The following is a 25,663-nucleotide window of genomic DNA, read 5'->3' as shown; positions in this document are numbered from 1 at the left end:
GAAAAACACCAAAAGAAGGTGTTGTGTCTATTAAAATTCCAGTGGGGCTGAAACGCATAAAAGGAAACAGAACAACATCCCTCACAGCAAGTCAAATTCAGGGTGGTTGCACCACTATTTATAACCTGTCCAGTCTGTTCTGAGACAGCATAAGGGGGGTGGAGGGAAGATGACGAGTGAAAGAGAGACATGGAGAGTTAGAGAGAAAGAGAGAGTGTTCCACAGTAGAGGAAAAGAGGAAAGGACTTGTTTTTTCCTCTTGGCCGGCACTAGTCTCTATTCGCTGTGCAATGTAACAGACAAGTCATAAATGCTGCAGATAGTTGTACTTAGCATTATTTTGCCCATTATTGCATCTCATGCCGAATAAGATCACCATGTGGCAAATAAGTGGCACCCTTGCAGTAGGGGGGGGGGGGGGAGAGAAAAAGAGAGAGTTCAGAACATTTCTAAGATGATCATGTGTCAGTGTACAAAAAAAGATTATGTTACTGAGTGGCCCCTTTGTCACCTGACTGGGAGATCTGGCAACAGCACAAAAAAACAGCTCCAAAACCAATTACATACTGACACATGTACACACCAATGGGACTGCTGGAAACTTGCAGTCATGAAAGAAAATCAACACGAGAGATGTTAGATGAACACTTGCAATTACAAAACAAGGAAATCCAAAGGCTCCTCTAACACCTGATCGAGGTAAATATTGGTGGGTTGCCAACACCGGGGGCAAAGGGAAGACTTGCACTCACTAATCTGTGCACCTGCATCCGTCAACAAGTCCACTATTGGGCATTTTATTTCAGACTATTTTCCTCCTCCAAAACTTGTGTGTGACGTGCGCCCAATAAAGCACTGGAACACAACAAATACTGCTGCTGTCAACCTTTCAATAAGTGGTTAAAATTTACAACAGAATGAACATTATCGAATGTCTGAGGTATTATTAAGAAGGTCTTTTTTTTTTTTATAAACTTTGCTTACCGTATATTGTTTTCTTGCAACACACAGACAAGTGGCAGATGTGCAGTTTTAACTATGTTGCTTTCTGTGTAGTTACACTGTTGTTACTTAAACATTTGATTTCAAAGTCAGTGTGTCTAACATACAGACCTTTTCCCAAAAAATGTGAATATCGGAGAAAGGTTTATTTCCATAATTCCATTCAAAAAGTTAAACTTCCATAGTGTATAGATTCAGGGCCCACAATTTCAACAATTTCAAGTATTTATTCGTTTTATTTTTACATAATTTGGGCTTCCAGCTCATAAAACCCACAAAATCAGCAATTCAATAATTGCTGATTTTCACTCACTTCTCAGTTTATATATATATATATATATATATATACATATATAAAAGAAGTTAGGGTTAAATAAATCCCCCCAAAAAAATGGGACTTTCAAAACGATGTTAATTTTCAATACCTAGTGAGGATAAGTGGTAAAGAAAATGGATGGTTGGATGGGTTGGGAATCCCTTTGCTATAATCACTGCCTTGATGCGCCGTGGCATTGAGGCAATCAGCTTGTGGCATTGCCTGGGAGTTACGGAAGCCCAGATTTCCTTGATGCTTGCTGTCACTTCTTTTTTGTTTTCGGGTCTGGTGCCCCTCATTTTCCTCTCGATACCACCCCATTGATTCTCTCTCTTTCCCCTGCCCTCTCTCTTTCAGCACCTTCCTCAAGCCGCACAACTGTCTCCAATCGGGCCTCGTCACCACCTACATATAAGCCTGCCTGTTCCCGGAAATCCTCGCCAAAGTATTGCAGTTACTTCCAGCGGTACCACGGACCCATTTACCTCACGTAAGCCACTCCATTCCTCGTTCCCTTTTTGACTCCTGTGTCTCTCCTTGTTCTCAGTGTTTTCCCCCCGTGTTCCTGATCCACGTCATTCCTGCCGCCAAGGCAGCTGCTATGTCCTCACCACTGCCTGCCAACCCACCTAGGACCACCTCCATTACCTTTCCTAAATAAACTGTTCATTATAAATCTATCTGCCTCCGCCTGCTCTTGGCTCCAGCTCCTTTCCATACGTGACACAAATACTGTAGGTAGGGGGAGCAAGGAGGACATTACAACACTGACATGAAGAACTCAATTGTTTTCTTGAGAAATGTTGCACCCAGGCAGACCCCCGCTTGTGGTAAAAAGCAGTGAGAGCCAAGTAGGTGACGGCAGAAGCTTATTTTTTTTTAAAAAAAAAAGGGTGGCAAGACAACATCAGCCATAGAAGAAAGCAAAGCGGAGGTGGAATATGTCTCATTTGCAGACTAATGTAAGAGAAGGAACAACACCCAGGATGACCTAATGGATCAGGGTTGGGGGAACCATAACCTTTTATAGTAACATCAATGTTCTATACAGCCTAATCCATTCATAATCCTTTTGTTTACCTTATAGTGCTATTGCTTTCAATAATGCTTTATTGCACCGCAACTTGCAGGCAAGCGGCATAATGTGCACACGATTGATAAGTGAGCTGCATCAGACCACATCACAGGCCAACAACCAAAAACAAATCTAAAATAAAAACAGCAGCATGCTGACACTAACCTCTTGTTGATGTGCTTCTCATCCTTCTCATAGGGCTTGACAAACCACTTGCCGATGCGCACAAAGCTGCGATTCATGAGGCAGCGTTCCAGCAGGTTGTGGATGGCTTTGAACAGCAGCGTACGGCACTCGTAGGAAAGACCGTTCTCCCAGAGTCCATCATCCTCAGCTGGGGGGGAGAGATGCAAAAGGTGGGTGGAGACATTTACTTTTGACCATTTCTGGGGCCATTTAAAAACCATCCTAAAATATTTAAACGAGTAAATGAGGTTCACATTCTGACTGCATGAAAACATATTTTGCAAATACATCATGTTACAGCAGCAGCGGGAAGGCGATACCAGCAGTGAACGTCATTCATTTTTTTGTAGCCGCACATTAATTGAATCAATGACATAAAATTGAAGCACACGGGTATTCTACAGGAGCAGACTCGTGTGTGATTAAATACTCAGTCGTAGTTCAGTATTTTAAAGCACCTTGAAATTCTTTTCTGACAAGCGTCCACTAAGTTACAGACAAGATGGGATTTGGTACATTCAAGAAATATAAACAGAAGGCAAATTGTGAAAAGGTTGCTCAGGGGCAAGCTGATGATCGCCCCACAACTCTTCCTAGGACCGCACACTTGAGACTGTATCCCCAGACAAACCATTTCTTGAAAATGCAAAGCAGTGAGCCATGTCTTAAGTGAAATCTGAAAGCCATATCAAAGCGAGTGCGCTCACTGTGACAAACAGACAGACAGCTCGAGGAGAAACCCGCTGCTCCCTGCTTTTATGCTGTGGAAGTTCCTATTGCTCCCCTCTATGTCTGTTACCCTTTGTTCTCACTGCAGATGATAGCATTTTGTTGTTCTTACTGTGTAAAACTTCTGGGTATGTTCTGTGTATGATGCATCAGCTTCAATGAGGCTGATACATTGCTCATCTCTCTATATACTGCCTTGCATGAGTTACCTACAGTCCTGCTCACCATTATTGGGACCCATGAAGTTTAAATAGCAAATGTGGAATATCGCCTGAAGAAAATGAATCAAGTGAAACAACATTTTTCTATGGAGAACTTGTGTTTGCTACAAAAGAGCAAAGGATGAACAATATTTTATGGACAGATGAAACAAAAATATAGCAATGGACACAAACAGTATATTTACATGAAACCTTTAAGGAAAAGAACACCCTGTCAACAGTAAAGAATGGAGGAGGATCCTTAATGCTGTGGGGCTGCTTTGTTATGTCTGGTACTGAATGTCTTGACTGCATCACAGGTATCATGACATGAGAGAATTGTCGAGAGATTTTAGAGCGAAATATCTTTCCGCAGTGGAAGAAAACATGGTTTGAGGAGAAGACCGTGGGTCATTCAGCAAGACAAAGACCCAAAGCGCACATCCAAAAACACACAGCAATGGTTGAAAAGGTTGAAAATAGGCTCTTTTAAGGGTCGCATAGTTTGGCTATTTAGACCTCCGTAGAGTGACTTTCTAACATGGAGACTTAGTAATAAAAACAAAAAATGAGTGTCCAGAAAAGGCCTTTGACAGCTACTTCTGTTTGACCCAGTTTTGTATCCACTTTTCTCCATATTTGGCTTTCCTCTGATTGTTTGTCTCGGTGTAGAAGACCCACTTGTGAGAGCGCACGTGTTTGTTACGTTGGCAGCGCTGGCTCAGGAGCGGAAAGGGAAGGCGGAGATCTTCGCTAGTGACGTAGGTAAACTCAAGAAATTCGAATGACGTCATTTCAAGCCTCTCGGCAGAACGACGTCTGGAACTCAGGAATGCGTGTATTATTTTAATTCTCATTTCACGTTTACAGAGGCACCATAGAGACAATATTACATCCCAAATACTATAAAAAGTTGGTTTGGCTAAATACGGAACCTTTAAAATGGCCAGCAATGGATCCTGATCTCAATCCAATTGAAAATCGTTGCGGGGTGGGGGGGGGGGGGGGGGGAGAAATCTGCCATCGCAAAAAAGAAGATTTGTTCAACAGCTTGAACAAACTACAAAAGAAGAGTTGGAGAAAATACCACATGAGAAGTGCAAAAAGCTTATAGATGGATACCAGAAATGTCTGGAGGCTGTCATCGCTGCCAAAGAGTGCACAGTCAAATATTAAGGAGGGGTCCCAATGTTGCTGCACATGCTGTTTTCTGTTTTTGTTTTGTTTTTTTTCTTTGAAATTGTTTTCTTTGAAATCTAACTTGAAGAAAACAACTTTCTTTGTTAAATAACTTTGGTCCTCCAAATAAAAGATCCTGATGATATAAATCTGGTACATTTGCATTTGTTCCTAAAGATATTATACAGCTTATGCAAAAAATGATGATAATGGTGAGCACGGCTGTATTGTATTCTGTCACACACCTGCGCCCTGAATGCAGATGTGCACTGTGTTGCTCATTACGTTTTGATTAAATCACCGCAGGTAAGTAACGAAGTCGAAAGAATGTGTGTGTGATTTCAGTCATTTGGTTTTCTTCAGCCAGAGCTGCCTCTATTGAGATTTTTCACAGCAAAAGCAGCGGAAACCACAAAAGCAAAAGAACACATTCTTGAGTGAGCAGGAGCATAACATGCAACATATTTATGGTATGAATTCGACTTGGAAAGAGTGTAGTTTGACTGTGCGCTTCAATTGCAATCAGTGTTGAATTCGGAGTGTGAAGATTACATTTAGTTTGTATAACATAGAAGAGCAACAAATAAACACTGATGAGCATACGAGTGTCCATAGACCAAGTGTTGGGAATGACTACATTATCACCGGAACCATAGCACAAGGACAAACAGGCTGCACTGACTTGGCTGCTGGAAAAGCCATTGCTCACATCTGACAGGATTTGCTGCCTTTTGAGTCAAGTCTCCAACAAACATGAGCATCCAAGAATGCTGTCTCTGCATGCGCACCGTAACCCACTCTTTATGTCAGCTTAGTGCGCACAAAGGAAGCCCTGGCCACATTAATCAAAATGTCCTGAATTATTAACTGCAACTGTTGGCTTGTAATGCTGCGTAATGCATCAGTAGTTAAAATATATCAAAACGTCAATGATGAAAAAATAGTGTTACCTGTGTCAGGCAGCTCTACATTTTAAGGGATTGTTGAAGCTTTAGGAGCATAATTTCGACAGCTCTGAAAAGAACACCACTAGCATTTTAAAATACCAGAAAAGTGAAACTACCGCTTGTGAACTATGAAGTAAGGAGGGCCACAGGCCGATGAACTTGATGGCAACATTCATTTATCAGTCTCACAAACAACTCCAGGGATAAGCCCAGGAATGCAGAAAGCCAGGTGGAGAAGACAAAACATTTGGGGTGGGTGACAGAATCGATTCCTAGATGCATCGCAATTCTCAGTCTATTAATACATTTCAATAATTGATTATATAACAACACTGCTGGCAGAAAGAAGAAAGTGGAACTCTGAAGTGCAAGCGGCCTGCCGGACAGAGCGGAAATGGTGGTAGGGTTGTGCCGTCGATCACCGCGATAATACAGTAACACATTGATACGCACGTAAGATCAGAGCAGCATTATGTAAGCCTCTCTTGGCAATGATTGTTGTAGTTTGTAGCAAAAGGAGAAAGGACTTAAAAGACACTGTTGGCCCTCTGGAGTCCGAGGGGTCTGGGAAATAACTTTTAATAGATTAATAAATGGGTGTATCATTAAAAAAAAAAAAAAAGGGGGCATGACTAAGTATGGCAACCGCAGCGCAACTATCAATTGTGATTAATTCAGTGGCAGATGTCCAATAAAGGGTGCGAGGAGGACATGAAAAACAAATCTAATACAAATTCTATAACATACAAATATTTCAAAGTATATTTATACCTATTTGATACAAAAGCAGGATGAATAATATATGGTTAATGAAGAAAATAGTTTTTTCGGTAATCTGTGTTGTCCGATTTGTAAGGTGTTTTTGGCTAGAGATTCCGAACTCTATAAAACAGTCAATTTCAAAGGAGAATTAACATTTGATTGATTATACATTTAAAAAAAAAAAAAAAAAAAGGTTACTTTGCTTTGAGTGAATCAGCAGCTGGTTTGACCAGATCCCTTGCAGGTAAGTAGGCAAACAGTCTCAAGAAAGGTTTGCAGCCGCCACACAGGGGGGACTGACAGGCAAAGAAGAGAAAGGCCAGGCTGGAAGAAATATAGGCGTTTAGCCAATACTCCAATGTCGGTGTGATAGATCAATGAGACCAAGAAGGTTTGAAAGCTGTAACTAAGAAAAAGCTGCAAGGCTCCAATCTAAAGCAAAGCAGATTACAGATTTTGATTGAGTTTGTGGGACATCTTCTACTCCCTATTAATGGTGGCTCTTATTCAAAAGTGTCAGTCTCCCGAAACCTAATGACTTTCCTGCTTCCATGATCACATCTGCACTGGACCGCTTCCTTGTCACACACCACTTTTCAGTCCAGGCAGCTCTTTAAAAAAAGACGCCTGGTTTACATCAACAGTTCTTAACCACACGTTGGCGTTCCCTTTGGGCCTGATGCAACACTCCACACAGACACAGAGACAACAGTGAAACCTCTGAAGTTAAATAACCAGGAGGTCCTACAATTCTGAATTAAATCAAAATTGGAATTGGGAGGGATGGGTGGGGGGGTGGGTGTCTTAAAATAGCACAGATCTTTAGATTTTGAACCGTCATGTATGATGTTGCGCGAGATGTCATCATATCGCACGAGACCTTAGCTCAGCAAGCATCGAAAGATTAATTCTAGGCCTGTCATTTGCTTTTTTCTTGGGCTTTGTGGGTTTTTTTCAACTCAAAATCTAGCCTTGACAAGGGGCCATAAAATAAACTGAGGAATTAAAAAGATTTTTTAATTTTAAAGGTGGGAAAAAAGGTGAGACGCAATTCATCTTTGCATTTCACCTGTCATTTGCCATTAAAGACTTGAGCGTTTAAAGGTTTTACTGTTTAATATTAACAGTGTTTCAATTATTTATACAAAAAGAAGTCAGCAGGTTCAAATCTAGAGCATTCCGTATTCAGGCTCCAGTACACTGGAATGCCCTACCCGTGGAAAATTACAGTGACTATCTCTGGAGAAATGTTTTCATCTTGACTCTAGACTCTATTTCTATACTCTTATATTTGGTTATATTTGGTTAAACCACATATAGTCTCCACCTGGTCTCTCATCCTGCCCCTAACATCTGGATTCTGGACTGTCTTAACTGCCGCTTCTCTTCTCTCTCCCCTCCCCTCTCCAGTGTCCATGAGCGAAGTGAGACTGTCGCTGTGGAGGATTCAGCATCGACCGACCGGAAAAGGATCTGAGGAGGACCACTCCCCAGAAGGCTACCTGCTGTGCTTCATTTCATCAAATGGACTCTCATGCTGTTCAAACTAACATTTTGCATCTTTGATTTATCATATCGTGTGATTATTGATCACTATCACACACTACACTTATATTATACAACTAGTATCTATCTAGCGAGCTTGTCAGCTCGCTAGTCTGGTCATCCTACAAGGAGGATCCCTCCATCTGAGATTCTTTCTCAAAGCTTCTTCACCCCCCCCCCCCCCCCCCCCCCCCCCACAAATGGAGATTCTGGGAGTTCTTCCTTGCCCGGATGGGTTTTTAGACCAGAGGATGTTGTCCATCCGTGTGAACTGTGGACTTTTGAAGTTCTTTGAAACTATTTTGTGATTCAGGGCTATATCCATAATGAACTTGACTTCATAAATGTTTTATGACTGCAGCAGGTCCTGGAATGGAGTATATACTTTATTGGGTATTGGAAAAATTGTTTAGAAACGGGAACACATCAACTACCGGAGACAAATTCCTTGTGTGTTTTGGACATACTTGGCAAATAAAGATGATTCTGATTCTGAATGTTAATGTTTCAGGGAACAAATGGAGTTTGACTTTGGTGGTTGCGCTCTATTCATGTCTCAGAAATTATTAAGTACAATTAATTGTGAAACGTACAACACAAGTTCTTTTGTGAAGCCAGAGAAAATTCAGCTTCAATTGTAGCAAAAGTATTACAGTTTTTAGTTATTAATATAAGTCATAGTAGTAGTGGTGGTGGTGGTGGTAAATGTACATGATGCAGCATTTAAAATGCAGATTAATTTCATAAGTATCTGTCGCCAAAAACTCTTGGCTGTTTTTGATGGCATTGTTGTGTTCCTAAAGATAAGTGGCCTCATTGAGACAAACATTTATTGGCCCAGCTGATGGCTGGGGCACTTTTATGTCACTGCCTCCTGTGTCGCAGGCCCAGATGAAGTGACCTTTATCAAAGCTCTTAAGCGGATGCACAGCAGCTCTGTTCAGAACACCGCCACCTATTGTACCGCATGCAAGGACACAAAAATTATAACTTGCTCGTTACATAAAGCAGCATTTGGCAGTCATCACAATTTCTTGATTCCATCACAAAATGGTGTGTACCCATCAGTTAAGGAATGTGAAAAGAGCTTTGGGAAATATTTTTAAGAGGTGGTCTAAGTCAGGTGATCCATCCACATTTGTTCATCTACATGTATGTATAAGCACTTAGCGCAGCAGTCGTTAAACAGCGAGATTAACGCTTCGTGATCGACCATGCTCGTGGGGATTCTACCAAGGCTGGCCACAAGGTTTCTCCTCGCCTCCATTTCTTCTTTATCTGCAAGGGGAGAGAGAGAACCAGCACTGCTCTATGTAGTCTGCATTAGTAATTAATGAATATTTCCTGAGCAGAGAAGGGACAGAGAGACAGTGAGCGGGGAGACTGCACCCATGGGCCAGCATGGCACGCATGGCCGAGTCCCAGCGCTATGCCAGTCAAGAGATATCTATCAAAGAGCACGAGAAAGGGAGCTGCAGCAAGAGAAAGAAAAAAAAAAAAAAGGGAAAAGCAGAGGGTGGTTCACAAGTAAGAGATTAGCCCTAGAAAACTGATCTCTGAGCTCAGGCTGGCCAATTAATCGAATATATTGATTAATTGAAATTTTCAGTCGGGCCCATTCCCCCCCCCCAAACAGCCCAAATAATCGGTTCCCCCCCCCCCCCCAAGCTTCTTCCGTGGTTAAAAGCATGTCGCGGCTGACGCACACTGTTTACAGTACAGCACACTGATGATATGGAGAGAAAGGAGCTACTTTCGAGAAAGGCACAGTTTGCTCAGTCATTTGGAATTGGTTTGGGTTTGCAGCGTCACAGAATGAGCAAAAGACAGCTGCTGCAAAGTTTGTTCAAAGGCTGCCGCAATCAAAATAAATGATAGATATCAGTGGAATCCTTCTTACATTGTTTTTCTTATGAATCACTTGCGAAACAATGTAAAGAGCCTGGTGGAAGGCAACCATGAGTTGATCATGCTGAATACAGTAGTCCCTCGCTATATTGCGATTGATTTATTGCAGATTCAGTGCATTGATGATTTTTTAAAATGTGTTTTTATTTTTATATAGGTCAGTGGAGTGCAGTGACTCACCGACACCTACTTATGAGTTCAATGTGGCAGCAATGACTCATATTAGGTTAACTGGGCCATTATTCTTAGCATAAAAAGAAACCTTACTGAGTAATCTCAACTAATAACCTTTGGTTAGTCACCACATTGCTTGAGGATGACCGGGAAGCCACTGTTTAAAACACAAGCCACAGTCAAGTTGTATGAAATAAATTCACAAATGCCAACCTTCGCTTGACAAATAGCAGCCCCTAACAATATCGACAGGAACAAATGCAAGTAAAAAGCTTGATTTTCGATAACCACAGTTCTGTAGTTAACAACATCACCGCAATGAATTCTGGGTTCCCAAGATTCTTTTCGTTGACTGCATTGCCAGGACCGTCAGTGTGAGGAACGGTCTCAGGACCTAAGGCAGGAAATCGTCTGTTCGCACCACGTCCACATGGGCTTGCTGTTCATGTCATTTAAGCAGAGAACACCCAGCTTTAATAGGTATGTGCTTTGTAGAGCGTGTGAAAATTCTAAATGTATATAAATAATACAACAAATAGTCGCTACTTCACAGATTGTATGTATTGCAGGAGTTTTCTGGAACATAAGCCCTGCGATAAACGAGGGTTTACTGTATTGCCAAAGGCATGGTGCCCGTTTATGTGTTGCAAAGGTAGTTACTTATCCACTTACTGATTCACTTCAATGACTGAGCAATTCAGGGACGCTCCTTTTCTACCCAATTATGGCACCCACCTGTTCCCAATTGAATATCAGCTGGTTCAGTCCTAATCGATGGCCTGCAAAAAGCTCTCACTGCCAAGGTGTGAGTCAAGACACATCTCGCGATGGGTAAGAGGAAAGAGCTGTCTCAAGACCATCACTAAGTAATTGTTGCAAAACATAACGATGGCATTGGTTACAGGCGCATATCAAAGCTTCTGAATGTTCCAGTGAGCACGGTTGGGGCCCTAATACGTAAGTGGAAAGCCAATCATACCACTAAATCTGCATTGATCAGGTGTTCCTTGCTGACAGAGGAGTGCAAAGAATAATCAGAAGAGTTGTCCAAGTTGTACTGAAACTCAAGGTCCATAAAAGAAGACCACAGAACCTTCAAGATTTGAAGACTGCTTGTGTGGAGGAATGGGCCAAAATCACACCAGAGCAATGCATCCGACTAATTTCTCCATAGAGGAGGCGTCTTGAAGCTGTCATTGCAAACAAAGGCTTTTGTACAAAGTATTAAATAAATACCAGTGGGCTTGTTCAATACTTTTTCCTTGTGTCATTTTGCTTTATGACACACAACTTCATTTCTGATCTTATTTGTTCTACTTTCTTTGTATGTATGGATTACTTGGGTTGCTCCCAACATCTGGTGAACTTTTCATGTCCATAGCACCTTTGGAAATATATTTAATGAGAAAAATGGTGACGTGTTAAATACTTATTTCAGCCGCTGTATACAGTACGTATGCCTGTGAGAATTGTTGTTCGAGCAGTCACTGTTCCACGGTCACCATTGTTGTTGCGTTGGTTCCTTGTTCCGGAAAGGAAAGGAAAAACGGCTACCGGAAATGGCCAAAAATGCAGAGGAAACTCCACACTGTGGTGTCCTAGCCAACACCAGCCATAGCGACACCCCCGACTTGGAGGAGAACTGCAGCACATTTTCAAAACCGTGCGAGTGGGTTGCGCTCCAGTATAAAGGCGAACTTGCGCGCGGGATCGCAGTAGTGATGTCAGCACGGTCGCCGCCCGCGTGCATATAAAGAAGCCTTTCGTCTTTAAAATTGGACCACAAAAAAGAAAAGTACTGTTAACAACCCTGCCAAATTTGAATGATAAATTGATAAATGATTTGTGTATGTGCGTGATGTCAGGCTAATGCAAGGACCATACCCACTACAGAAGTATTCAACAGCCAGTGCATCCTGTTTAGTACCTTTAACGCAGTATCTTAACATACACATATTAATGTGCATGCTGCAGAGAGTAAAATACAATTAAATGAAAGCAATTGCAATACAAAAAGTGCTATATCATGTTTTTATGTTGCTGTAAACGTTCATACACCAGTATGTAGACGCTCTTTAAATTAAATTATAATAAAATTATCCTTCTAAGCACTTTTGTTTTAAGTGATCGTTATGGGTTTTACAGCATACTTACTTGCTGTAAAGCCCTCACATGGGGAGAGCCACAGTCACTGAGGGACTTTTCAGCCGTTTATATGCCAGTAAAGAAGAGTAAAAAAAAAATAAATAAATAAATAAAACGAGCACCCTCACATTGAAGCTGCTGTCGGACACAGCTCATGCCCAGAAACTCACATTCAGACTCGCTAATGACACACATCACCCCACTAGGCCCACCTCTTCAAGGCACATATAAGTATCTAACATGGAGACTACAATAGGTATAACACATATTTCAATAAATTGTATGCTTGCTTGCAATTTTTGCGACCCTTGTAAGGATAAGCGGTACGGAAAATGGATGGATGGATACAATGTGTTTAAAGAGAATGTTTTAAGAAGTTTACCGCTAAGTGTGTTTTAATAAGTTTAAATGTGTTGCAAGTGTACGAGAGTGGTAAAACTATTTTTTCAAGTTGCTTTATATAGTCTCTCTATAGCGTGGTTTTTCTTGTCTATTGTGGATGTGCAGGGTCTGACATTAAGCCTTTGAATGAGCCAAGTTAGAGGACAGAATGGCAGTGTCTGGTCGGAATTCAGAACACCCCCTCTCATAGATCCAGAACTGTCCGCTGCTATTTACTGGCGCAATCAACAGACAGTGACTTGTACCCATATTTCCGGTCATAGCCTCGATTGTTTACTTGGGCGTTCATCGTGTGCACGTCTCTCAAACATGCTATACTGATTTTGGTACAGTATAAAGTTGCTTTTTTTTGTCAAGCCCTTCATTATGTAACGGAGGTGGGAAAAGGAAGCGCACGATCCTCATGGCTCATGAAAGCCAATGTGGCACAACAACATTTTACCACCAGTACACCCTTATCACCCCTCTCAAGCATCGATCATGGCATTTTCACAGCAGTATTAGACCGTCACAGAAATGTTTCGGAACGTAAACTTACATTTATTTTCTAGAATTGTGCACTGTACTGGTTGTTTATAGGCCACGAAAAAAAGTGCTTCAAATAAAGCTTGAATGGACAACCACACCCACCGATTAGTCTATAAAATCGAGGTTCCACTGTAATTTTGAATGGGTTGTCTGGTTCTTTTGGCAAAGCTAAATTGATTTTAAAAAAGTAAAATGATACACATGTAATTTGGAAAACATTTAATGTGCAGACCCATCCATCCATTCATTTTCTATACCGCTTATCCTCACTAGGGTCGCAGGCGTGCTGGAGTCCATGCCAGCTATCTTCGGGCAAGAGGCGGGGTACACGCTCTGAACTGGTCGCCAGCCAATCACAGGGCACACAGAAACATACAACCATTCGCACTCACATTCACACCTACGGGAAATTTAGAGTCTTCCATCAACCGACCATGTATGTTTTTGGGATATGGGAGGAAACCGGAGTGCCCGGAGAAAAGCCACGCAGGCACAGGGAGAACATGCAAACTCTACACAGGCGGGGCCGGGATTTGAACCCCGGTCCTCAGAACTGTGAGGCAGATGTGCTAACCAGTCATGCCGCTGATGTGCGGACCTCACAAGTCAAAATCAAAACTTGGCAATCAACTGTGCAAACAAACGAATAACATGGCTGATTTTATAAATATATTACATACTATATTAGTTTACTATATCTATTTGGCCCCTCCTCTTGGCAATCAATTCATTTCCAGTTTTCTGACTTGTCCTGTGTGTATCTGTGCATTATTTTCTGTCAAAATATGCATTAATTTGCTGCTCATATTTGGTTTGGGTACTCTGCTGTAACGCGGTTCCAGCCAGATTTCAGTGAAAAGTGTGCTATAACACCCAAACGTTATTTTGCAACTTCATTTAACAATAGCTTAGCGGTTACCAAGGCTTTTCCAGTTAATGGATTGAGTTGATTCACTCCTCATCAATTATGTGAACTGTGTGTCCATTCTAAATATTTCTATAGGTTCATGAGCAATTATTTAGCATTTAAACAGTCAAACACATTTCGAGAACCCGGGATAATTAGTAAGGTTTGCTTTCTTGAGCTCAAAGTTGTGGAATCGTCACTGAGTCCACAAAAATGGGATTGAACTGTCAAACAGTGAAGTGGGGCTCAGTCTCACAGGATGTAAAAAAAATATATATATATTATAATTTTTTTTTTAAAATGCCATTTGGATAAGTATATTTTAAAAGCAGTGGCAAAAAGAAAAAAAATAAGTACTACTAAATAGAGCTTTTCTTCCTTTAATCACTGCCATGCATGGATGCAGTACAAAGTGATCATCAAGAGTCGCCAAGGAGATGGACACTTTAAATGCAGTCCTAGTTCCCTTCCTCACAATCTTCGCTCTCTCTCTCTCGTTCTCTTAAGATCCGACAAAACATCCAGGAGTGAAAAGATATGTGCTGCAACACCCATGGTGGAGATTATTTTCAAATTGGTGGGATAACCACACCCTCACATTAAATTCAAAACAAAAATGTAACAACATGAGGTTGTACATCTGTAGGAGCTGTTGCCTTGTGGCTAAGTTGTATGCAATGTGGGGGTCAGGGAAACAGCTCAGTGCAGCATAGCAATGCAGAGCTGGTTGTTAGATGCAACGATCCATGAGAAGCTACAGTTAGTTAGACTGTGTCTTCACTGCAAAGACACTTACGTCCAGTAGAGATTTGTCAATAACTGGAAGCACATGCATGCCCTTTTAATAACATTTCGGCATGGCTACCTCGATAAGCTACAGATGTGAACGACGGTAAAGCTTGCCGTGTGTGTCAGTAAGTGTACAGCCCAAACCCTGTGGCTTGAGCACTTACCATTACTATTCATCAGCCTAGAACATATTGTGAATATGTACTGTATAATTTCGCAATTATCTCTCACTGTATAGTTCGCTGTCTCTTTGCGATCATTTGTACGTTACGGCTTTCAGCAGACGTGTGTGAAAAGACCCAAATCTTTGGAGAGCCTGTTAGCCTTTTTTGTGTTTGTAATTTGTCAAACAAAAACAAAACAAAAATGCACAAGAAAAACCAAGGTAATTCATAATGATAATGTCTTTAGATGCAACTATCCATCCATCCATTTTCCGTACCGCTTCTCCTCACTAGGGTCGCTGTCGTGCTGGAGCCTATCCCAGCTATCTTCGGGGGAGAGGCGGAGGTACACCTTGAACTCATCAACAATAATTTAAACTTCAAAATAAGAGCAAAGCAAACGGGTGGAGTATACCACGTTTTTTTTTTGTCCTGTTCGGCTGTTAGGTCAAGCAGAATGGAGGCTCTGTATCCCTTTTATGCCGGAACAGTTTTACTGGGTCGCAGTGGAGTTTTTAAGCTTCCACTGTGGTTTCTTAGTATTATAATTGAAGTTTATTGAGAATCAGAGTCGATCCGTCGAACAGAACAAAGTTTCTCGAGGGGAGAGAGAAACGGAGACAAAAGACAAAGCACAAATTGTAAACAGGATGAGGAAAGTAAGTCATTACATTATCTACAACAATGAAACATTAACTATGAGTTTTGCACGGGGCTGTAGTGCTACACCCACGTTTGTTAAACAATGCTGCACTTGCATCTGCTCAAGGGGTATCTTTCATGACTGTTTTCCAGACTTAGTGAGAATCAATGAGGGGAGAGAAAAAAAAAAAAAACTTAAAAAATGTTGGGAACGAAGACGTCATGGGACTGGATTACACTAAAACGGGGGCATTTGTAGAGCTACCTGTAAATTGTTCAAACTGAATTGAGTGTCATCATCTCCTTACTTTGTTGCATCCGAGACGTTCTGCGGACAGGAACTTTAGTGTGATAGATGACGGTGATGGCGGTGATAAAAGTGGCATACTCTCAGCTCTTTTCTTTATCTGGAGAACATGGATACTGACTTACAGGACTTTCAACATGACTGAAATTGTTTTGGGAAATGTGGCCACACAATATAAAAGTCAAGGACTGCAAGGAAAATCTTAGCGGTTATTCATTTGCAGTTCAGGCTGGTAATGAACACTAAAGCCTCACCCGATATGCTGATGTCACGTTTGGCAGCTTTCGAGGAATATCCCCAAAAACTTTGTCAAATTACAAACTGTACAAAATTGTCAAACTTTTTAGCAAGCTTCTTATCCTTTTCTCAGGAGCGCAAGAACAATATTTAAATTTCTGATGGTGACTCGACAACTGTGGTTTAATTCCTGAAGAAGAAGAATTTGTTTGAAAACATTTTTGTGTGCATAAACCTCAATCAATCAATGGCCCACGTTTGGGTAGTGTATGCCATATAAAATATTGATTATGAAAAGAAACCATGGTTTTCTAACAAATCTGCTGGGTTGTACTCATGGATGTTGAGGAAGAGCTGTCCAACCACTAATGGAGACCATCATCAAATCTTGTCCAAATACTACTGGGACTCGAGTGGAAAAAAAGGACAGAGGCAAACTAGTATGGAATTAGGAGACATACCATGGAGAAACTATTCCCACACACAAACATCCATTGCAAATTCCTATGCTGAAAAGATCAGTGTGTCTTTAGGGAGGAGGAGAAGGCAGCCATTTATCTTTTGCTTTAGATGCCCCTGGTCAGAAGACTGCAACTGCTTTGGAGGGGAGAGGGCGATGAAGAGAGTGTGGTATTTGCATAAGAATAAATGCATATTCCCAACCTATGGGAGGGGGAGGTCTGCCATTTAATCCAGCCACGGTATTCACTTCTGGGGATTCATTTCAGTGCAAAGCCAGGGGAAGATGAGAGTTACTTTTCTTATTGTGTTCGTAAGAGTAAGGTGGGTTGTCCAATAATGTTAAGACGGCGCTTGGCAGTTTGTTACCCTCACATTGCCTCAACGCTGAATTAGTGTCAGACATCAAAAGATTCCTCAAGTTTCTGCTCTTCACTACCCTCATCTTTTTTGGCTCAACTCCCGCCCCACCCCCCATGTCCCTGGAGAGAAGGGATTACTGGCACGCTGGTTTACAGAAATGGCACTTGGTCAAAATTAAAAGACTTTCACAGGCCGCTGATCTAATGAGGGTTGAAGAGAGGGGGAGCCACTGCCATTTCATCGTGCCAAAATGAGAGGAACGCAGCAGATTTGCATGGTAACCACAAAAATTGCACCAAAGCTTGAAATAATGCGGAAAATACTGATTTGCTTTCCTTAATTTTTCAACCACACAAAGCCCAAAACTAAAATATACCCAATGGTTTATGAACTGAATTGACTTGTTTTTTTGTTTTTACCTACACTCACTGCAGTTGCAAGGTAAGACGCATATATGTGCACTTTTCTCTCGACTGGCATTCTTAACTCAACTTCGCAACAACAGAATCAACTCTAAATTGTTCATGTACACCGAGTTGCTTCTTAGAAGCAAGAAACCTCTAACGCATCTAATCCTGGATGCTTTGACTATTAGAGGGCGTCAATCAATAAATGACTTCCAGCACTTGAACTGTATTATCATTCTAACCTTTGCACTCAGCATCTGTTATCACTTGTTAACTAACATATGTCAAGACTACCACTAGTATAAAATGCTATGTTTTTGCAAAGTTACCATAACTTATTCGTACCATGGCCAAATTTGGAGTTTAAGTGATTTTGTGTTTGTTCTATGGGTATATTCTGGCTAAGATTTACACACACACACACACAAACATGGCACAAATGTGTGTGTAGGCAGACCTTCCACCTACACACGCAACAGCCTTCTGCCTTCCACCACAGAAGCTTAGTTAAAGGAAAACAATAGTTTGATACATTTTGGGGCAGGGTTACAACCAACAGTACACAAAATACACTTTTTTTTTTTGTTTTTACCATGTTATAGAAAATCCCGAATAGACAAGTTTAGATGAAGGTTAAAAAAAAAAAATTAAAACCTGCAAATACATAAATTACGAATATGCATGGTTCTACTATACACACACACATGCATGTGCACGAACACGAACACACACACGCATTTGAGAGCCCCAACATTTGGAAAACCTCAAATCAATGTGTGTTCAGCCGGAGGAAGATAAATTGCATGTTTGCAAAATGTGCCAATAAATCAAATGTATTGTTTTCATTCAAAATGATTGTTGGTCTAGTTTAAAAAGAACATCAAAAGCCACAAGCCTTGAAAAAAGATGATTCATCATTCCCAATTCCCCAGAGATACAGCTGCTCTTGGCGATATTCAATCCTCTCATTTCTGCTGTGAACCTACCCAAAGCATGCGCAAGCCCTAGTGGGGGCTTTAACGTCTTCCTAGGATAGCTCCTCAATACCGCCCCCTCTGACTTGAAATGTACCACTCACTGTTAGACCTGAGGCATACGCGTCAGGTTATTACTGGGAACAGTTTGGACTGAATGGGTCGCCCATCGAAGCCTTCAGGTTTCGTTCGCAGTCCACTTCAGGCACATTGTCCAATAATGAAGCGGAGTCACAGAAAAGCTGGGCTTACTTCAGCCTCCAAAGTTCAACATGGACATGGCAGAGAGCATGAATAAAAATGGCCTCTTCCATCTCTTACCACTAATGTTACTGTTACTATGGAGGGAGAGGAATAAAGTGGGGAGTGGACACATTTTCCTCGTTTCCACATGGTTGCACCTGCTTGCTGCGCTTCGCTCGAGTTAAGATGGAGCTGAGCTCAGTTTTATACCAGCATAATTTCTTGTCCATTCTCTGTAGAATAGCCACACATGCTCGGTTTAATGTGCTGCATGGCGGTACTCACCCTGATTTGAGTCCCCCCACCCCCTCTCTCAAACACTAATGTGAAAATGAGAACACATAATAGCTGGTGTCTCCACGGAGAAAGCGGTGCCCTACAGGTGCTGGCACTACCAGTGTGGCTGGCTGGCTCATCAGTCACAGATTTTAACATTTCCCTGGGGTGCCGACTTACAGGGTATCCCCTGTGCCCACCTGACAAGCACTGAAACCTGTATCATTTTTCATTGAACAACCAATAACGTATCATGACAGCGTGATTTATGTTCATGTTTTTATTATACAGAAGCTGCAAACCCTTTACACTTTCCTATTTCTTTTACAGCTATCACTCTTCTGGCTTGAGTGACTCCAACAAATGGTGAAGTCGTACGGGGGTGTTCATTTCATATTCATAGATTATATTTCCCGCCATGGCACTTAATCACATTTAGTATCTGTCTTCTTTAATCATCTAATTTGCAAATGCAACCCAAACTACTGTGATTTAGTTACAAGGGTTGCACTTTTATATCAGTCAAAGCACACAATGAAGAGTTAATTAAAAGCAATCAAAGTGATGACGCAGAGGCTTGCATTTTTTTTAAAAAATTTTTTTTACAGGTGTGTCAGGGACAATAGTGTCTGGCATGTAGGCAAAGTATCAACTAAAGGACACCTAAACTCACTTTCAAGTCAACGCTCATAACCCCAGATTTTCATTTTTAAACCCAACATCGTCTTTTAGGAAATCCTGCGGCTTCCAGAGCAGCCATAAAAGACTCTTATCACATATGCAGTTGCACTTTCCAAGACCTGTAAACAGACTTTGATGTGATGTGAGCTTCCCTTTTAACTATCATGCAGCTGCAAAGTACATTATACACTCACTCTCGCGCACACTCAAACACTATAAAGTCAACTCTCCTGTCAGGAACAACATGTACTACTATGCAGTAAAGGAAACACCATACTGGGAATGTACACTAAGCAAGCCCTTACCAGCAAGCTCAGGGTGGATGAGATCAGCAAAGTTCGGGTCATCCCCCCACCAGAACAGCCAAATTTCCCGCCGACCCTGGCGCTGGCTGCGTCGCCATACACTCAGCACGTCGGCCTTGAGACAGCGGCTGAAGCTGCACAGGATGGGATCCTCCTCCGTCACCGGGAACAGGATGGGTGCAGAGGTGGGACCCTGCCACACAAACCTCTTCCATTTGATTCCTGTCAAGTCCGCCTGCAAGACAGGAGAAGGGGAGAGAGCTCATTAGCGTAAGGCATCAGAGTTAACAATAAGAGTAACAATCGTGGCAACAAGTGAATGAGAGATAACATGCAACAAAGTAACAGGCTGCAACTAAAATTAACTGCCGCTAACGTTTTGGGGAAATCAGGAAATTCACTTAACTGATTTAGTGTTGATGAATAACCTTTATATATTTGTTTCAGATAACAAGCTGATCATTTCAGCTTACTTTTTTTCTTTCCGACATCTTCCTTGATAAAACTAGAAAGGCATGACTCATATACAGTGCGAGAACAATTATCGAACCATTGTGCAATCTCCAGTTTATTATGATACGATACCATATGTACCAAAAAGAAAATATTGCCACAAATGCAACAATTGTTTTTTTAAATGGCACTGAATATATGGTGGAAAGAGGTCATCTCTTATGCTGAAATATCGAGCACTGCTACAAATGCATCTTAAATATAATTCAAATAAAAACGGTTCTCTTGTTCTGCACACACACACAAATATCTGTGGCAAACAAATGTTTATGAATCCAATGCCCATACCTGCTGGGAAATACTAAGCACTTAAATACTATATTACTTAAGTAATCACTACAGCCCTAGAGTAGCCTTTGTAAAAAGACAACAAAAAATTGGGGACAGGTTGTGGACAATCTCTTATCGGCCCAAGAACTAAATTGGAAAGGGAAAACAAGAAATAAATTGGACTGACAAATACAAAAGATGACTGAGGTCTCACCAATCTGAAGCAATGAAAGGACGGAAACTGCAGCCATTGTTTGCTTCTACAAAGAACTACATTAAGTATTCACATGCTCTCAAAATTACGGCGAACAAGATCTTTGAAACATAGAAATACTTCAAACATGCTCACACAACTCTAATCCTCATTACTGGCCAGTGCTGTGGGGGCGCTTGCAGTATAACAAATGCGGCCTCGCTTTAACAGAGTGAACAAAACATGCATGAAAACAGCACATGGGCAATAAATCACCGGTAGTTATTTTAGGTGTTAAAGCTGGAACATTCGGCTCCACCGCTCGATAGCCAAACACCGCAAGACGATCCACGCCGACCTTAACATTGGCAAAACCAAAACAAATATATGGCATGTTATATCCTCCGGTCATCTCCATTAATTATCTATTCCCATTTTGACTGATCTGTGCCAATACGGCGAGTTCATTTCTATGCCGTTCAGGTTGCGATAGCAAGCTGTCCCTCTGTATATTCCAGCAATTAATGCCATAATAATTCAGGGGATATATTAACTCAAGTGCGAAAGCAGTGGGCCTGAACAAGCTATTAGCTGTGGCTGTGCCTAAGCGGTGGTCTTTCCTGGCTAGGGATAAGCTGGGAGATTTGCCGTGTTAGTTGTGATGATGGCGCTGGTGGGAGGTGGGGTTATGTTAAGGACTGATGAAACAGAACTCGCTGAGGCCTCGGCTTGGGCAACACCATTAGCACACCATTACACGAGGATAAAATAGTCCGATACTTCACTATCAGTCTGTATGTGCCCCGGCATCAACATCTTCACAGTAGATTTGATTTCTTATATACAGCACCAAAACTACAAATTGCAATCCCTAAGAAATGATGCGTGAAAGCTGATAAAAAAAAATAAAAAAAAAAAAAAAAGCAAATGAATAGAGGGATGGTTAATGGATCACAGTATACCATAGCCCCTATGGGCCGTGAAAAGCAAAGGATGACATCAGAGCAATCTGCTTGGATGCTTGGTAAAGCGCTTACGTCTGCAACACAACAGCATAATAATTGAGGTCCTGTCTGTGATTTTGCCTTTGACCCTGTTGCAGAAAGAGATTCTGAACTTTGTTTCTATGCCTGTATTATATTGAGCAGAAAAATGCCACTTGATGAAGTTGTCATACATCTTATCTGCATGAATGTAAGTCCAATTCCCATGTCCTCCTCCTTTACAATGCAAACTAGTTGAGATGGAAGCAACAGCGCCTTTGCCTGTTAAAACAAAGTCAATCGTTCCTGAGTTATGAATGCCCCAACTTTTCTTTTTGACAGTTTTTTGCTTTGTCTTGCGAGCACAAATTTGACATACGAGTGAACTTCAGACACTCCACCGCAAAATGACTGCAGCGAGCTCCACAACAAAGTGTGAAAGTACAGGTAGTTCACGTTTTCTATTTTTTTGTGCAGGTATTTTGCCAAACTTATTTCTAACCATGGGTCCTCAGAACGCCCTGCCTTCCCTGACCATGCCGTGTGCCGTTCGGTAGATGGCAAACATTTCCTCAAAAAAGAAGCGCGTCTGCTTGCTTTAAGCTTCATACTGTCCGTGGTGGCCAAGGTGCGCAAATGTCTCCAAAGTGTTCTCTGTCAATTGACTGTCTGTTGTCGTACTTGAGCGGCTCCAACTCCAGGAGACAAATTCCTTGTGTTTTATGGACGATACTTGGCAAATAAAGATGATTCTGATTCTGACTAGGAGTAGCAGCACAGAGTCCATTGAAGTGAAGCATGAAATCATAATGCAACAACAGATCCATTCTTATTCTATTTAATAATATAATTTCTGTATGTTTTTATAAAGTACAATACTATAGGTTGCCATTTGTCTTGTTTTGGGAAGTTCTGGAACAGATTAAGTACATTTGCATTCATTTCAATGGGGAAAGTTGATTTGAGATGAGCGATTCAAGTTACAAGCATGGTCACAGAACAAATTTAAGTCACAGGTTAAGGTACCACTCCACTGCTTCAAGATAGGATTAATCAATGTCAATTAATACAATCTACCAATACGTTCACAATCAATTCATCAATTACAATAGTATTTGCACAATATACACAAGAGGAACAATACATACCCTACTTGCAGCAACTACACCACCAGCACAAAAGCAAAGTGTCTGAGGAAAAACTACAAAATCCAAGGTTGCACAGGAGTCTCTTTATAACCAAACACGGCGGTTGCATGATAAAAAGTTAAATATATTTGATTCAAAATATGACTTCTGATGAACTCAAAAGCAGTCCTCAAAAGAACAAAGTCTGAGCTGCAGTGGTTACTCTTTCTTGCTGGAGAGTATGAATTGCTGCACTGTACGAGTAAACTTGTGGGCTCAGTATTTCAAATGGGCTGTGAAACCAGATCATAAACTCAACAAATCAGCATTTAGCCAGCCAACAACACAATCATCTTACAAGTTATGGCCTATCCCCATTTGTCATGCAAGCTACCAATGGCCTTACAACTCGTAATACTTAGTTGTGCATGATGAGGGCTACAAAAATAGGATAAAATAAGTGATCATGTCGAGCACAGTGGTACAGGATTTGAAGGCGCCAACGTTTGTACAATATGGAATTTGACCAAAATATTCAGGAAAAACATCTTTTGATGTGCATGGTAAAGTGATTTACTGACATTAGAGTGGTTAGTTTGTAGACTTGTGTTACAGTTCATGTTAAAAACAAAAACAAAGAGAGCGAGAGCGATGCAAGGAACATCTGGAACTTGTCACTCTTCATAGAAATGGCATGAATAGTACAAACTACAAACAATGTTTACACTTGTATGGCTTAAAAGAACTTGATGTTGCATCACCCATTAAATGTACAGTTAATAAAGGGTTTATGTTGGTGGTAGTTTAGTCATGAAATCCACATTCAATTTCAGGTGCTGCTTATGGGGGAAAAAAATATGAAATCCGGATACTGTAAATTGGAGGTCGACCGGCGTCATTGAACAAATTGTGTTAAGCCTTAGAAATTCCACCGTCCCACTCGGATTATATTTCTGTCTGTATTGAAATGTTTTCTTTGACCACTGATGTTGCTCTGTTAAACAAGATTTAAAGGGGCTATAATGCTCTACTCTCCACGCAAGTACTATTACTGAATTATACCATACATCCGTCTTTTGCTCCGCTCATTCTATGCAGGGTCGTGTCAGGACTTGAGCCTGTCCCAGATGACATTGAAAAAGAGGCGGTGCAGAGCTTGGCTAGATCACGAATTGTACTGCACCGCTCAAAATAGCTGACTTAGCTAAATTACATATTTAAAATGTTTACGGGACCCACAGGCCCTTTGGCTAACGCTATTCAATTTGTTGTAAGCAAATCTAGACGCATCTGCTTAAGTCGTTTGCATGCTGTATTTAAGCCTCGTAGAGAAAAGCCAATTGAGAGCAGGTTGACCAAGGCAGTCGCGCGAATGTAAACAACAGTGCCAGTTTATTCAAACTTTTCTCCTCCAGATTGTTCACACTGAATGTTGACGATCAACATTGTCAGCTGACAAGTGCTTCGTAGTCAGGGCTTAAGGAAGTAAATATATATATATTTAGATATATAGATATACACACACATACATACATACATACATACACAGTACGTACTGTGCAACCTCAGTTCACAAACACCCATGTTCACAAAGAAATTGGTTTACAAACTTTTACCAACAAATTTTCTGACAAATATTGCTTCACAAACTAGTCACAGCATCCACGCAGTACACTTCGTTGCGCTTTCTCTCATGCAGCCTGAATGTCGGTGGTCCCGTGCATCATCCGTTTCACATACAGATGCATATCTCTGTTTTTGCTCTAAACTTCCAAGTCAAAGTGGTTGTGCAATTAGAAAACTGGAAAGTGTCGCTGTTCCGGCGCAGTCTGGCGAACTCCTGCTTAGCAGGGCTGGCAAATGTTATGCGAGGGGTGGGGACCAACCGCCCCCACCGTCGAAACTGGGGTGCGGGCGAGTCATCGGGCATCTCTGCAGGAGGCTTGCGACGCAGCGTGCTCGCCAGTACACGGGGGACTCTGGCGTCCGCTCCTTGCCTGACGACGGGGGCGAGCTACGCACGCAAGCGACTTGGTTCTGGAACAGATTAATGATATTTCTACTCATTTTAACGAGGAGAAAAATGTCTTCTTTTCACAAACAGTCCCAGAACTAATTAAGGTAGTGTAAGATTCCACTTGTTGTTTGTACCACCTTTAAACACCAGTTGTGAATTTTGCTAAGTAGCTCTTTATTAGAGAACAGCAAATTGTGCAAAAAGCACCGAAACTCAACCGTTGGACAGGTCAATGAGAAATAAGAACCAAGAAGCACAAATACAGTTTACCTGTGACGTTTATAGTGCATTTTAGGTTCATCCTAAGATTTGACCCAAAAGCTGAATATCCGAGCTTTTGTGATTGTATCGCACGAAAGCGAGTACACTTTTACACCATACCAGGGTAAAGGTGAGGGACTAACCAAGCGTGTCTCCAGACCTTCACTCTATTGAGCATCTTTGTTTGAAATGTTTTTAAGCTTTAAGTTTTTTTTTCTTTGTTTTTAAATGCTTTTAATCATGTAAAGCACAATGAGTTACCTTGTGAATGAAATGTGCTATATAAATAAATATGCATTGTTTGATACCTGGCTTTAAAAAACGTTTTTTTTTTTTTTTTAATTTGTGGCCTTGGTTTCCCCATTTTAGGTTTTTGGCTTTGGACAACAATTTTATTAGTAGCATAGCACTTAGTAGCAAAGTGTCATTTATTCAGTGTTGTCTCAA

General features: G+C 41.3%; 1 protein-coding gene and 1 long non-coding RNA gene across 3 annotated transcripts in view; one reads left to right on the top strand and one right to left on the bottom strand.

Moving 5' to 3' along the window:
* Nucleotides 1-25,663, bottom strand: part of med13a (mediator complex subunit 13a) — a 98,963-nt gene that overhangs the window by 59,296 nt on the left and 14,004 nt on the right. For both annotated transcript variants that reach the window (XM_061702075.1, XM_061702076.1), the window contains exons 2-3: nucleotides 19,853-20,087; nucleotides 2,559-2,727 (exon numbers count right to left, since the gene is read on the bottom strand). In XM_061702075.1, the coding sequence (XP_061558059.1) occupies nucleotides 2,559-2,727; nucleotides 19,853-20,087 (404 nt within the window). The remainder of the gene's footprint in view (nucleotides 1-2,558; nucleotides 2,728-19,852; nucleotides 20,088-25,663) is intronic.
* Nucleotides 1,548-8,372, top strand: LOC133415744 (uncharacterized). Its single transcript, XR_009770173.1, has 3 exons — nucleotides 1,548-1,808; nucleotides 2,592-2,749; nucleotides 7,807-8,372. It is a non-coding gene; the product is annotated as an uncharacterized LOC133415744 (long non-coding RNA).

This window comes from Phycodurus eques, chromosome 17, assembly GCF_024500275.1.
Source record: "Phycodurus eques isolate BA_2022a chromosome 17, UOR_Pequ_1.1, whole genome shotgun sequence".
Taxonomy (NCBI): domain Eukaryota; kingdom Metazoa; phylum Chordata; class Actinopteri; order Syngnathiformes; family Syngnathidae; genus Phycodurus; species Phycodurus eques.
The sequence above is the reverse complement of the archived record's forward strand: the minus strand, read 5'-3'. Positions and strand labels throughout refer to the sequence as shown.